Below are 13,623 nucleotides of genomic sequence, written 5' to 3'. Positions count from 1 at the left end.
TCTGCTATCACTGACAGTGGTGACACGCAGGTCCGACATATACTAACGGACCGCGGCCGATTTAAAGGCTACCACCTAGCAAGTGTGGTGTCTGGCGGTGACACCACATTCCTCCCCCGCAAATCGGCGTACGGTTGTGTTATAAGGCTTCCGCCCGCTGTGGGGAGGACCCCATGTTGACGTATGCGACGAGGTGGGGAGCCTAATAACAGGCGAGGCTGTGCCACCCGCACCCGGCCATTCGGTCTGAGGGGAGCTAGGAAACGCCTGAAAACCTAGTCCAGGGTGCACGCCAACATGCGGTGTATGCGCCCTTAAAGAGACCGGAGGGGCTGAAGATTCGACCGCCATCAGGGCGGGGCAGCCGACGGGCGAAGATGACATCTGGTCCGGAGCGGGCAAGAGTTCCATGTCGGAGGACAGCTGGTCACGGGAAGCGATCGGCGGCACATGACCCAGGGAGGCGCTTGGCGGCTGCAGCGGAGCGTCCACTGCGGGCGTCGCCGGCGGGAGAACAGGCGGCGGCGGCTGTGGCACGTCGCCATGGGGCAAAATGGAAGGCAGCATCGGTAACACCTGGGGATGAGGCGAGCCAGTAGATGGGTCCCCAGGGTGCTGACCGGACAGCACCGTTGCTGAAAGCAGACGGGGAGCGGCAGAACCCAGGCGACGACAGAAGCGCAGCTGATTGAGATGCCGACGCACCTCACCAGAGGCCCCCAAAACCAGATACATAGCGCGGCCGAGGCAGCGAAGAATGCGCCCTGCGAGCCAACGCCGTGAACCGCGATAGTTCCGATAGTATACAACGTCGCCTGGAGCAAAAGCAGGTGGCTGCCGCTGCACAGAAACCTGATGCGGCGGATGCAGCAAAGACATCAAGGTTCGATGAGGAAGACCGTGGAGCAACTCAGCCGGCGAGCGACCATCTCGGGGCTGAGAGCGATACGAGGACAAAAAGAGCAATAACGTGTCCTCCCGAGAATAATGCGACTCCTTCAACTTCAACATCTGTGACTTGAAAGTCCGGACCAATCGTTCAGTGGCACCGTTTGACTGAGGTGAAAATGGCGCGGATGTCAGATGTTGAATACCATTGGCCTTGCAGAATGACTGAAATTCTGCGGACATGAATTGTGGGCCATTGTCGGAAACAATAGTCTGTGGAAGACCTTCAATGCAAAAGATAGCAGATAACGCTTGGATGGTGGCAGATGACGTCGTGGAAGACATCCGGACAACAAAAGGAAAATTACTGAATGAATTGACCACAACCAACCATCGAGCATTCCAGAATGGACCAGCAAAATCGATGTGTAAGCGTTGCCAAGCGGAAGTGGCTTTTGGCCATGCAAAGAATTTCCGCGGTGGTGCAGATTGTTGTTCGGCACACGCCATGCAAGAAGAGCACATATTCGTAATCGCAGCATCGATTCCGAACCAAGTACAGTGCTGACGAGCAAGTTGTTTCGTGCGCACTATACCCCAATGTCCTTGGTGGAGAAGCCGTAAGACAGAGGACTGTAACGAACATGGGACCACGATCATGGACTGATCATTATCAGAACGCAACAGCAAAACACCACGTCGTACAAAAAGTCTCTCCTTGTGAGCAAAAAATCGGCGAACCAACGGATCCTCGATCCATGACTTTGACAATGGCCATTGCGTGGCAACAAAACGCAGAACGGTAGCAAGGACAGGGTCAGCAGCTGTGGCTGTAGCTATATGACGAAAATCAATTGGAAACAATTCGACCACGGCATCGGTTTCCGCATCAATGAACATGCAAGCAAGTTCGGAGGAATCGAATGCTCTATCCTCAGCAACAGGCAAACAGGACAACGCATCGGCGTTTCCGTGCTTAGCAATGGACCGATACTAGATATCGTAGTGGTACTGTGAGAGGAAAATAGACCAGCGAATGAATTTCTGCGCTGTACGTGGAGGTCCAGGCTTGTTCGGATGAAAAAGCGACGTCAAGGGTTTGTGGTCTGTGATGATTGTAAAGTGACGACCATACAAGAAATCATGAAACTTAGTAACCCCAAATACGAGAGCCAAAGCTTCCTTCTCTATCTGTGAATAATTTCTTTGCGCAGACGAGAGCAATTTGGATGCAAAGGCAATAGGACGATCATGCGATCCATCTTTGTGCGCAAGCACAGCACCGATCCCGAAATCCGATGCATCTACCATCAACAAAAGGGGTTTCTGGGGATCGAATGGCATAAGGCAAGTATGGGAAAGCAATGCTGATTTCAACTGGCGAAAGGCGCGTTCGCATTCCGTCGTCCAGACGAACGGAACAGCTTTATGACGTAAGCGATGCAGCGGAGCTGAAATGGAAGAGGCATGCAAGACATATCTGTGATAATAGTTAATTTTACCCAGCACACTCTGTAGCTGCTTCAAATTCTGCGGTGAAGGCAAGTCTTGTATGGCACGGAGGTGCTCGGGACTGGGATGTATGCCGTGGGCATTGATTACATGTCCCAGATATGGTAAATCACGAGCAAAAAACACACATTTGTCCTTCCGCAAGCGAAGACCATTTTGTCGCAAGACCTGAAATAATGTTCGGAGATTGGCTAAATGTTCTTCTTCTGTCTGTCCAGAGATCACAATATCGTCCAGATAGTTTGCTGCAGTAGGGACCAAGGCACAAACAGTTTGTAGATATTGCTGAAACAATACAGGGGCGGATGTACACCCAAATGGCAGTCTTTTGAATCGATACAAACCAAGATGCGTGTTAACCACCAAAACGCACTGGGATTCTTCATCCACCGGCATTTGCAAGTACGCATCTGCTAGGTCCAACTTCGAAAAATATTTACCCGGGCACAGTTTGTCAAAAAGATCTTCCGGGCGGGGTAAAGGAAAAGTTGCAATCACTAGTTGTGGATTCACTGTGGCCTTGAAGTCCACACAAAGTCTCAATTTTCTGGATGGTTTCGGCAAAATTACTAAGGGTGATGCACAGAGAGAAGCCTGTACACCTTGTGATTCCAAATCGTGTAAGGTCCTTGCGACCTCATCATGCAATGCGTGGGGAACATTGCGCGCTCGGAAAAATTTCGGTTGCGCGTTGACTTTCAGTTCCAAATGTGCTGTATAGTTCATAGCGCAACCGAGGCCCGGTGCAAAAATGTCTGCAAATTCTTCACATAGACGAGAAACACCGGCTGAAGGCACAGTCTGGTTCACTGATAGGACCTGATTTACTATAGACAAGTTAAACAACTGAAATAAATCTAAACCAAACAAGTTCACTGCAGAAGAAGAATGAAGTACGTAAAATGACACAAGTTTTGTTTGTCCCTCGTATGTTGCAAGAAGGCTGCACTGTCCTAACACAGGGATAGTCTGTCCGGAATAACTATTTAACTTAACATGTGCGGCACGCAACGGAGGTGTGCCCAGTCTTTTGTACGTGTCTTTATTGATCAATGAAACTGCAGCTCCGGTATCGAGCTGGAATGGTATCACTTGGCCAGGAATGTCCAAATCTACAAAAAGTTTATTGTCCTGCTGACGACAAGAGCGACTGTCTCGTGCAACGTGAACTGACACTGGTAGAGAATCACTTGCGACTCGACGGGATTTCCGGCGACGTCGACGCACACAATTTGTGGGACGAACACAGTCACTGTTAGAGAGAGTGGCACTGGGCGGAGTGGAATTAACTACATGAATTTCCATGGGCGAAGGTTCACGAGCCTGAGTATTCTTGGTTCGACTCCGATTCCAGCGCGAAGCAAAGGGCCTGGAATGGTTGTTAGTGTCCGATCTGAGCTTTTTCTGGCAAACACTTTGAACATTTTCTATTACAGAAAAAGCAAATAGCTTGGCGTGATGGGCAATTCTCATGTGAATGTCTAGTAGCACACCGCGGGCATGATTTTAGCACTGCATTTGCCTGCTTGCGCAGCACACTTAGCAGAGAGCTTGGCGGCAGCTGCGCGGACGGGCGCAGGGGCTGTTTACTGTTCCATGCAGATCGCCCGGCGGGCCGGTGAATGTGACACACGGCTGGCAAAGTTTCAAAGGATTCCTGAGCAAAGTCAAGTGTGTCTTGCCGATCCAATATGTCTATCACTTGTTGAAGGGAGGAATTGACTAGTTTCAAAATCTGTTCCCTTATACGAACATCAGAAACGTTCTGTGCAATTGCATCACGTACCATAGTATCTGAATAAGGGAGTCCACATTCACACTCAAAAGCACAATCCCTTGTAAGGCCTTGCAAGGTTGCAACCCACTCCCGATTAGTTTGACCGGCCATACGTTTTGTACGAAAGAACGTATACCTTTTTACAACGACATTGACTGATTCTTTGAAATATGCATCTAATGCCGACAAAATTTCGTCGTAGGACAGAGTTGCTATGTCGCGTCGGGGAAATAATTTCACTATCTCTCAGTACGTGTGCACCCCGACGGATGCTAACAAAAAAGGCTGCCTCTCGTTACCTTGAATTCTGTAGGCGGCGAGATGGAATCCAAATTGGCGTGACCACTCCATCCAGCTTTCCTGTGCCGCATCAAAAGGACGAAAAGGTGGTGCAACTGCGTGTTGTGGCTGCGGTAGCGGTGGAGCGGCGGCTGCCGCATCATTTTGCATTGCACGTTGACCCTGGACGAGCTGTCCAAGGGCATCCAATAAGGCCTGCGTCTGCTGATTCTGCAAGCGATAAAATTTGGACAGTACATCTGGAGATTGTGGCGAAGCCATGACACAAGTAATTTAGGCAAGATCAATTGGTACAAACGCACTTTAGCTCGTCGCCAAAAATGTTGTGACTTGGCCAGACAGCCAAGTCACTATGAGAGGAAGCCGAAAGGCACCCGTTTAAGCTCACGCAGGCTGGCGTGAGGTCTGGAACATTACAAGGAAATGAGAACTTAGAAAAACGGACGCAGTTGCTGTAATACTTAACTTTAATCCATAATTGTAGAACATCGCTCTTGATTGTACATGCTTCATAAAATAATATCAAATGCTATGGCGCCTTGCTAGGTCGTAGCAAATGACGTAGCTGAAGGCTATGCTAACTATCGTCTCGGCAAATGAGAGCGTATTTGTCAGTGAACCATTGCTATGAATGTCGGCTGTACAACTGGGGCGAGTGCTAGTACGTCTCTCTAGACCTGCCGTGTGGTGGCGCTCGGTCTGCTATCACTGACAGTGGCGACATGCGGGTCCGACATATACTAACGGACCGCGGCCGATTTAAAGGCTACCACCTAGCAAGTGTGGTGTCTGGCGGTGATACCACAGAAGACCCACGTCAAACTCAAGAAGAATTGGAATGATTAGTGGCAGTGACACAGCAAGCCATTTCAAAATGTCTCAAAGCTATGGGCATGACTCAGAAAGAAGGAACTTAGGTCTGATGTGAGCTGAAACCAAGAGACGTTGAACAGTGTTTGTGAACAGTTGCTTCAGAGGCAAAAATGGAAGGGATTTCTGCATCGCATTGTGACCAGGGACAAAAAGTGGGTTCATTACGATAATCCTAAACGCAAAAAATCATGGGGATATCCCTGCCCCGTCGATGGCCAAACCGAATATTCATGGCTCCTAGATTATGCTCTGCATTTGGTGGGACCAGCTCAGCTTCGCGTACTATGAGGTGTTAAAACCAAGTAAAACAATCACAGGTGCTCATTATCAAACGCAATTAATGCACTTGAACAGAGCATTAAACGGCAAACTGCCGCAATACAGCGAGGGGCATGATAAAGTGACTTTGCAGCACGACAACGCTCGACCCCACGTTGCAAAAGAGGTCAAAACGTATTTGGAAACATTAAAATGGGAAATCGTACCCCACCCACTGTATTCTCCAGACTTTGCTCCCTCTGACTATCACCTGTTTAGATCAGTGACGCATGACCTGGCTGACCAACACTTCCGATCTCATGAAGAAGTCACAAATTGGATCAATTCGAGGATCGCTTCAAAAGATGAACAATTTTTTTGACGCTGGATTTGTACACTGCCCGAAAGAGGGGAGAAAGTAGTGGCCAGCGATGGAAAATACTTTGAATGATACATGTGTAACCAATTTGTTTCATTAAAGCCTCAAATGTTGGGGAAAAAACGGCGGAAGCAAAGTTGTACATCTTCTACATAGGATTGTTGAACATTAGACAAGTAGGTCAATTAATAATGAGGGTGGTACTGAATTGAATTGAGAGAAAAAACTTTGTTTGATGCACTTCTTGATGAAAAGAAGGGATCAGTCGATAGGACACATACAAGTATCAGAGAATTTTGAATTTGGTGCTGGAAGAAAGTGTGAGGGGTAAAAATGGTGAAGGGAGACCTGGGCTTGAATATAGTAAGCAAGTTCAAATGGATGTAGGCTGTGATAGTTTTGTAGATATGAAGAGGTTTGCACCGGATAGATATCGTGGAGAGCTGCATCAAGCCAGTTTCTGGACTCAAAACCACAGCAGCAGCATGCTAAGAAAATTAGTAGAACATTATACAGGAAAATTCAAGGGTCTAGTGAGGAAGACATAATCACAAGCAGATAACATTGGGTGTACAGAGATCTCAATAAGTTAGCCAAATTAAAAATAGTAACAGTGTCAAGAAAATTCGAAATTCAACAAATAAAAGGGAAAAGGCTGAAACGTATTTACTGTGCATAATGCAAAATAGAAAGAAGAATTAATAACACGGTGAAAATGTAGTGGAAGTGTGTACTGCTGCTTGGAAAAATCATTAGAGAAAGCAAGTGAACCTTTACATTGCTTTGCCGATTTGAGGTCTCCTATTTGTTTCCCTTTTTAAATTATTCACACTGATTCTGTATTCTATATTCATAAATTGTCCGCAAAACCTCACTATTATTAAATAGCAATTTAAAAAAGAAAGATAGTTGCTGCTGTGGGATATTCACAAGGTGAAAATGGGTACTAGTTGCACACTGCGCATACTGGAAGTGCATTGGCTGCTCGGACAAGCCCCACCTCCTCCTCCCATGGCAACCAGCTTACAGCTGATAAAAGAAGCAAACATGTAATAAGGTAAGGCATGCATAGGTGACATGAAAGTTGATGGCAAGTTGCTGGAAGAACCAGGTACCAGTAAAGCCTCTTCACTCATTTCCGTAAAAAGTATTGACAGTCACTAGGGACAACACCACACATGAATCAACACTATTCACACAGTGGCTGCTTATTGCTATGGTGCATAATACTGTTATGTAGATAATTTTGGCAGGAATCGTAAACATTCTGGAGCAGCCCATAGTCAGCCGAATTTCACTGACCTGAAAAGGGCGAAGTAAAAGTGTGTGGTTAGTGTAAGGGTATGTTAATGCTGAAAGTTTCTGCAAAAGTATTTGAGAAATATACTACAAAGGAAATGCAAGGCATGTGAAAGTTTCTGCTTTGGTGTAAACAAAGCCAAGGGAGCCTCAGTTGTTATATGCAGCAGGAAATTGGCCTGTGGTGCCAAAATAAAACATATTTCCTTCTGGCCCTATTTTATATGACATAGATAAAGGCCATCTACAGATTTTGTAATTAGAACTGTATGCTGACTTCTAGCATGTCAAAATGGGCTTGCCAGAATCATTGTGTGTGTGGGGGGGGGGGGGGGGGGGCGGCGGCATAGTTTAAGGGTACTGAGGATGCTTTCTTGTCACCTCAGAAACAGAGATGCCATCCGTGCCAGTAGAATGTCCGTAAGAAAGTGTACCTTTATATTTACGTTTAACATGTCTGGGGTGAAGTGAGGTCCTGCGGCCCCATTTACTATGATGCCAAGTTATACATAGCTGTGTACCTGATGTTGTAAGCATGGATTTCTGTTTCCCAATGGTACATGTTATGTATATTTATACTACTGTGGTTAGTAAATGTTGCTTCATTGGTAAAGAGAACACTCGAAAAACATATCATCTGTCATACATTGAAGAGCAAACCAATGAAATTCTATACAAAATAAAAACATGTCCTTAGAATGCTGATGTAATGACAGATGAAAAGGATGGTATTTAAATCTTGTGATAGACATAAAGACATTTGTCTGGCTGATTCCACATTGATTGGCGTGTGTCACACCATGTGGATTGATAAGCTTTGTAGCCAGAGCAGCTTCTTCCAGTGCTGTGACAGTCACAGTCTTCGTCCTCGACTTCTTTTTGATGTTCAAGCTGCACATTCACACTAGTTTCTTAATAATTCATGAAAATGCTTGACACGTCAGTCGGTAGTGATCACAGTAGATATCTCAATGTTGCTGTACTGTTCTGACAGCATTTCTTTGACATTCGCCACAGTTATACAAGTACCGTGTCTAACTTCTCTTAATTGGTGTGCATGTCTGAGGGTCAGGAAAATTGAAACAAAAGAGAGCTGTCAATAGACGACACATTTCCTCCTAGTTTTGCAGAAGACAATTGAACAGTCAAAAGATGGAGCCTGGCATGAGAGTTCCTCTTTGTGCTGTTTACGGCTGTGATGGCTGATTCCAGCCACCTTGCCTTTCAATTTTAGCACAATTCTTGGCTACCCTCAAAATAAATGTCAACACTTACAGTAATCTGAACAGACAAGCGAAAAAAAGAAGAAAAATCAGCTCACAAATGGTTGGGTCTGACAGATCCATTGTTTTGTTTACGTTCCAGAATAGTAAGACCAAATGTTCTTGAGAAATAGCCTGTTTGAAATATTAAGTTCTGTGTTTGTTTTGTATAGTACAGATGCCTTTATATCAGCAATGTCCAAAAGTGCATAAAATGTGCACAATGGCCAGTGTATTGTGTGCCTTCCAACACTACACTTATGAGCCAGAACGTTATGACCACCTACCTAATAGCTGGTGTGTCCACCTTTGGCACAGTTAGCAGCAGCAGTGTGTCATGGCATGAAAGCAGTGATGCGTGGGTAGGCCATTGGAGGGAGTTGGCACCACTTCTGCACACTGCACAAAAAAGTTACCTAATTCCCGTAAGTTCTGGTGGGTGGGGGGGCCAGCACATCAATTGGAGCTCACCACTGTGTTCTTTGAACCCCTCCATCACACTTGGCCTTATGACATGGCATGTTATCTTGTTGAAAAATGCCACGCCATCAGAAAGACATGATCGTCATGAAGAGGTATGCATGGTCTGCAACAAATGTACAATACTCCTTGGCCATCACGGTACCTTGCAGAAGCTCCACTGGACTCATGGGTGCCACATGAATGTTACCCAGAACATAATGGGGCCACCGCCAGCTTGTCTCCATCCCACAGTATAGGTGTTGAGAAGGTGTTCCCCGTGTCGCCTGTCCTGTTTTACCAGTCTGCCCAGCCTACAAGTTCAGACACCTGTAATGAGGGATGGCCACCAAGCCCCATGATGTCTGGATGTGATTTTAGCTTGGTTTCGCCAAGTGTTGAAGACACTCACCACAGCACTCCTTCAAGCCCTGACAAGTCATGCTGTTTCCAAAATACTTGTGCTGCGCCTCTGGGACATCACACTCTGCCCTTGCTCAAACTCAGATAGATCGCGCACATTCCCCAGTCTAAACTTGGACAGCACGCTCACTGATACTATGTGCACCATGCGTGTGTCTGACTAGCAGTCATTCCACACCAGATGGTGGTGGTATCACCTGGACAGGCTTATTTCATTAGGTCAGTGGTTGTAATGCTCTAGTTGATCAGTGTATATCCTGGACATGTTGCATCAACTGCAGCCACTCCATTCTTTTTTGAATTATAGACTGTATCTGACTTCCTCAGGTTACATCTTTCTTCATTGATTTTATAGTTTGTATGCATTGATGACACAAAAATACATGTCAATATAACAAGAAAATTGGATAAACAGAAAAAGCTAACATAAACAGACGGGCTGGGTCTATCAGACCAAGAACATGTTTCTTCCCATGTCAACAATCAGCTGGAAAAAAAAGAAAAGAGGAATGGTGAAACAAGTAGTGACCACTTGGAACTTTAAATGAAACCTAGAATAAATGACTTTATGATTAGTAGTGTACTGTTGTGGATATTTTCAAAACAAAATCCACCTGTGTCTGAAAGACCCAGCCTGTCTGTTCAATATTAACAAGCATTACAAAACTATACACATCTTTTCACAAACTTTTGAGTGGCATTAGAGATACAAGGTACTTGATCCAATAAAAAAAGAAAAAGAAAATGTAGTACAGTACTTCAATAGATACAAGAATTAAGACAATTAATGATGCAAAGAAAGACTTCCTCTTCTGCATTCTATAATTTGCTGAAAATCATTTTCTGATATATTGAACCAATCTGGAAATTAATGCAACATATATCATTTTAAATTATTATTTACTAATTGTGAGATTTGGCAGATTTCTATATGTATAAAAATGCAGAATAGGTCTGACAAATTTAAAAAGGAAAACTGAAAGGAAATCCTGAAATTGCCAAAGCAATCCAATAGTTCTCTTGCATCATCTTATGATTTTGCCAAGCAGCACTATCCACATTGATCTCATTATAGTAGTGCCATTATGGTACTCTTTCTTACTGTTTTCCAGCATACTCTTTCAATATGTTTCAGCCTTTTTTTTATCCTTCTGCTGTTTTTTTCTTACATTTGTTATACAACTCACTCTGTGTATCTGTATAACGAGAGGATTTTGAAAGAGGAATATGAGCTTGCAAACTGGTCTAGTGAAATCTTAATTCATACGATAATTATAACAATATAAATACAAATGTTTGATTTTTGTTAGGTGAAAGTGTAGAGACAACCACAGCTAGTGGTGGCCAGTTGGACATAATGGCTCAACAGCTGAAGTTCATAGCCTGCCTGAAAATCCTTATGGAAGAGCTTTCAACATTGGCAACAGGATTTGAAGTTGATGGTGGGCAGCTTCGTTATCAGCTTTATGTATGGCTCGAGCGTGAAGTTGAGGCATTGCGTCAGCTGTGTAACTACAGTTTTGGTGATCCAGATCTGACAGGTTCTGGTAAGCTGTTACCATTAATGATACTTACAGTAACAACCTGCATGTAAGTTACTGAGTGCTATATTTTTATCTCACCTGAAGATTTATTGCTGATTGTATTAAGGCAAACCCCCAAGCTTTGGTAGATAACAAAAGATCTGAATAAAATCTTACATTTCCAGTTCTGATGTTAATATGTCACAGACGTCAGCAGAAAATGAAGATTTATCATGAAATTTACAACTGTGAATTGTAAGGTCGTGTTATCACATTTTATTCCAAAATTATATTTGTCAAAGGCCAAAACAGTCTATAAAATTTCTTGATGCTTTTTTCAGTTACAGAGTACTGAAGCTTGTTTGTATTTCTCAGCTATGGGTTACATAGTAAAGCATTTTGCTTGTGTTTCACTAGTGTTGTTTGCTATAAACAATTAAATTTCACCGTTATTAGCTAGACGATTAATAAATTTAACATAAAAGCTTTACCTCATGTTATGAATTGTGAAATTTACTAACCATTAAATGTTTTTGGAATGTGATTCTATTAGTTGTACCTTCAGTTACTACTCCTGTCAGTTATGAGAGCTTTCATACTCCTTTGCTTATTAATTTAGGACCTTGCTAAAACACAGATTAACTGTACAGGTGCATTTCACATGCACAATCCATTCCTTCCCACTGAATGCTGTTTACCCTTTATATGTTGCATGGTATGAATATAGATGAGGGCATAATCGAAGCGAGCCAAGATATACGGGAACATAATTCAACTCCAACAATGATGCGTCCTGGGGAAAAACCTACACTTCATGAAATCCTAATGGCTGAGAAGATGGATTTTGAAGCTAAGGTGCAACGAGCTGCGAAAAGAAAAAAATGGTTGAAAGGTAATATGACACTAAATGAATCAAAATTTCTCAGGAAAGACAAATCTTCAAAATATTCAGAGAAATTCGCATTTTTTTAGTAAGAGGAAGTCAAAAATTTAGATTTGCTTTGTTAATTATATACTTAACAAAATAAGAAGACTCTATGCTGGCACTTAATTTTGACTAAGAAAACTACTAGTAAAGTGTGTATATATACTTATTTCTGAAAATTAGTATTTGTGTGCTTATGGACAAGAATTTTGTGGAGTTGGAGTAAGTTGAGCAATGATGAAAATATAAACTAGTGTTGTTACTAATATTATCTGACAAAAAGTCACTAAAATGTGCTATTATCTTTACTTTTTGACTTCCAGTTGCTTTATGAAAAGTGGACAGCACTGTGGTATTGTCTTGTACATTTGATTTACTTGTTTCTGACAAACTTAAGTTACCATTTAGCTGACAAAATACTCTGTTGCTTACCATACCACAAGTAAGTGATTTAGCCTCTTGTACATGAGGAATTTATTTACGTGTCAAATCTTCTGACAATGAATTACAACAGTAAATTGCTTTGCAATGACATCGCAAGACGTAAAATGACTGTGATTGTGTAAAACACATGAATTGTATATTATAAATAAATTTTAATTCTTTCATTGTTCATAAATAGACATCATGTGTGTGGGGTGGGGGGGGGGGGGGGGGCATCAAAAGTAAAAGAAGGCCTGTAAGAAAGTATCAGTCTGCAAATTTTTATTTATGCAGGATGAAACCTCCTACTTTGGTGCAAACCAAATGTTTGTGGCATGTAGCCAGATTTTATTTCCATTTCTTGACAAGAGATTTCTGTTAATAAGGTTAGTGCACTTTTGCATAGCAAGTAAACTGTTATTTTAGAAGAAACCCTTTTGCTATCCTTTGTTTTTGAATTACATCTGCACTCCAGATCTTTACTTATGTAAAAGTAGCTGTGAAATTGAAAGAAATAGAAAAAAGTGCTGAATGCAACACACAAAGAGGCTCACATGAAAGGTGCCATTCCAGTCACTGACTGCAGATCAGTTTATGAGTTTAATGTCCAGAAGTGAAGTAACTGAGTGTCAAAATGAACTATTGTTCCTGGCAAGGAACATCATAAAATTGATTGGCTGATCTGGATTTGTAACATTAGCCAGCTTGGCCTTGCTGTCTTGGTACTGTGAAAAGCAGAAATCAGGGGAGGGGATTACAGCCATTTCTTTTCCAGAGGACCTGCAGCTCTACTGTTTGGTTTAGCAGTGATGGCATCCTGTTGGTTAAAATATTTTGCAGGTAGAATAGTCCTCTATTCAGATCTTCGGCCACAGCTACTCAGGAGGATATTGTCATCAGAAGAAATACATAGGTAGGAGTGTAGAATGTTAGCTCCCTTAATCGGATAGGTGGTTTAAGGAATTTTGAAAGGAAAATGTGTAGATTGAGGTCTGAAACAGTGGAAATGAGTGAATCAGAGTGGTAGACAGAACAGGCTTGCTTATGTCAGTAGATGGGCAACAACAGAATATCAAATGCGAGTAATGTAGTAGATCTAAGGAAATAGGAATTTGTGTAAGCTACTATCAGTGCCGCCAGATTTCAAGAAGAATGTAATCATTTCATGTCCAATGAAATAAAGTCCTGACAAGGATGGACATCACCGAACCATCAAATTTCAAGTCATTACTGTAAAATTGTAGCATGAATTATTGACAGTTTAATGGGAAGAATGGCAGAAGTCATCCTCAAAGAAAATCAGTTTTGTTACAGAAATGTGC

The 13,623-nt window shown here is 43.0% G+C and overlaps 1 protein-coding gene across 1 annotated transcript in view; it reads left to right on the top strand.

Moving 5' to 3' along the window:
• The window catches only part of LOC126412095 (dmX-like protein 2), a 370,418-nt gene that overhangs the window by 208,199 nt on the left and 148,596 nt on the right, over positions 1 to 13,623 (top strand). Inside the window, exons 41-42 of the mRNA XM_050081514.1 lie at positions 10,741 to 10,977; positions 11,681 to 11,845. Coding sequence (XP_049937471.1) covers positions 10,741 to 10,977; positions 11,681 to 11,845 — 402 coding nt within the window. The remainder of the gene's footprint in view (positions 1 to 10,740; positions 10,978 to 11,680; positions 11,846 to 13,623) is intronic.

This window comes from Schistocerca serialis, chromosome 7 (genome assembly GCF_023864345.2).
Source record: "Schistocerca serialis cubense isolate TAMUIC-IGC-003099 chromosome 7, iqSchSeri2.2, whole genome shotgun sequence".
NCBI classification, from domain to species: domain Eukaryota; kingdom Metazoa; phylum Arthropoda; class Insecta; order Orthoptera; family Acrididae; genus Schistocerca; species Schistocerca serialis.
Note: the sequence above shows the minus strand (reverse complement) of the source record. Positions and strands in the feature narration are given on the sequence as shown.